The sequence below is a fragment of the Poecilia formosa genome, unplaced genomic scaffold (genome assembly GCF_000485575.1).
Source record: "Poecilia formosa unplaced genomic scaffold, Poecilia_formosa-5.1.2 Scaffold1766, whole genome shotgun sequence".
In the NCBI taxonomy this organism is placed as follows: domain Eukaryota; kingdom Metazoa; phylum Chordata; class Actinopteri; order Cyprinodontiformes; family Poeciliidae; genus Poecilia; species Poecilia formosa.
Genome location: NW_006801705.1, coordinates 2,828 through 3,818, shown reverse-complemented (window position 1 = coordinate 3,818; position 991 = coordinate 2,828). Strand labels below are relative to the sequence as shown.

At 59.1% G+C, this 991-nt stretch overlaps 1 protein-coding gene and 1 long non-coding RNA gene across 2 annotated transcripts in view; both read left to right on the top strand.

Annotated features, from left to right (window-relative positions):
* Window positions 1–6: 6 nt before the first annotated feature.
* LOC103132975 (hamartin-like) overlaps window positions 7–991 on the top strand; it is a gene marked incomplete at its 3' end in the record, with an annotated part of 3,786 nt that continues 2,801 nt past the window's right edge. The window contains exons 1-3 of the mRNA XM_007544729.2: window positions 7–294; window positions 358–461; window positions 529–681. Coding sequence (XP_007544791.2) covers window positions 186–294; window positions 358–461; window positions 529–681 — 366 coding nt within the window. The remainder of the gene's footprint in view (window positions 295–357; window positions 462–528; window positions 682–991) is intronic.
* Window positions 688–991, top strand: part of LOC107835345 (uncharacterized) — a 1,850-nt gene continuing 1,546 nt past the window's right edge. The window contains exon 1 of the long non-coding RNA XR_001661151.1: window positions 688–881. This is a non-coding gene — a long non-coding RNA (uncharacterized LOC107835345). The remainder of the gene's footprint in view (window positions 882–991) is intronic.

Here is a 991-nt window from a genome sequence, read left to right as displayed (position 1 = left end):
TGAATCTGACCAGAACCTCCTGAATCTGACCAGAACCTCCTGAATCCGACCAGAACCTCCTGAATCTGACCAGAACCTCCTGAATCTGACCAGAACCTGCTCAACCCGACCAGAACCTCCTGAATCTGACCAGAACCTCCTCCCCGACCAGAACCTCCTCCCCGACCAGAACCTCCTGTTGCAGGATGTCCAGAGAGCCGCTGAGCGTTTCGGACCTGCTGCTCTGTCTGGAGAGCTCGGAGCTGCAGGAGCTGGAGCGGGTCAGAACCGCCATCAACCAGCAGCTGAATACAGGTGAGTCCATCCGGCCGGTCCCGCAGGTCCTGCTGGCTCGTCTGACCGTCGTTCTGTTTGCAGACAGAGGGGGCGCTGTGCTGTCCTCCCTGGTGGAGCGTTACCTGGACTCCTCCTCCTCCCAGGTGCTGCTGCTGCTCTCCTCCATCAGGGAGCCTCATCACAAGGTGAGTGGCGCATCCTCACCTTGTGTGGCGTTTTTCAGATGGCTAACGGGTCGGCTCCGCCCCCCAGGTGCTGCTGGAGAAGCTGAACGAGGCGCTGACCCGACCCGGAAACAGAGTGGCGGCCATCACCCTGCTTGGTCACCTGATCAGGAAGCAGCCGCCCTGGGTCCACCACATCAGCCAGGCGCCGGTGCTGCCGACGCTGCTGCGCTGCCTCAAGGTACCGACCCGGAACCACAGCAGAACCAACCGGTCCAAAGGTACCGACCCAAAACCGCCTTAGAACCAACCGGTCCAAAGGTACCGACCCAAAACCGCCTTAGAACCAACCGATCCGTAGGTACCGACCCAAAACCACAGCAGAACCAACCGATCCAAAGGTACCGACCCAAAACTGCCTTAGAACCAACCGGTCCAAAGGTACCGACTCAAAACCGCCTTAGAACCAACCGATCTGTAGGTACCGACCCAAAACCACAGCAGAACCAACCGATCCAAAGGTACCGACCCAAAACCGCCTTAGAACCAAC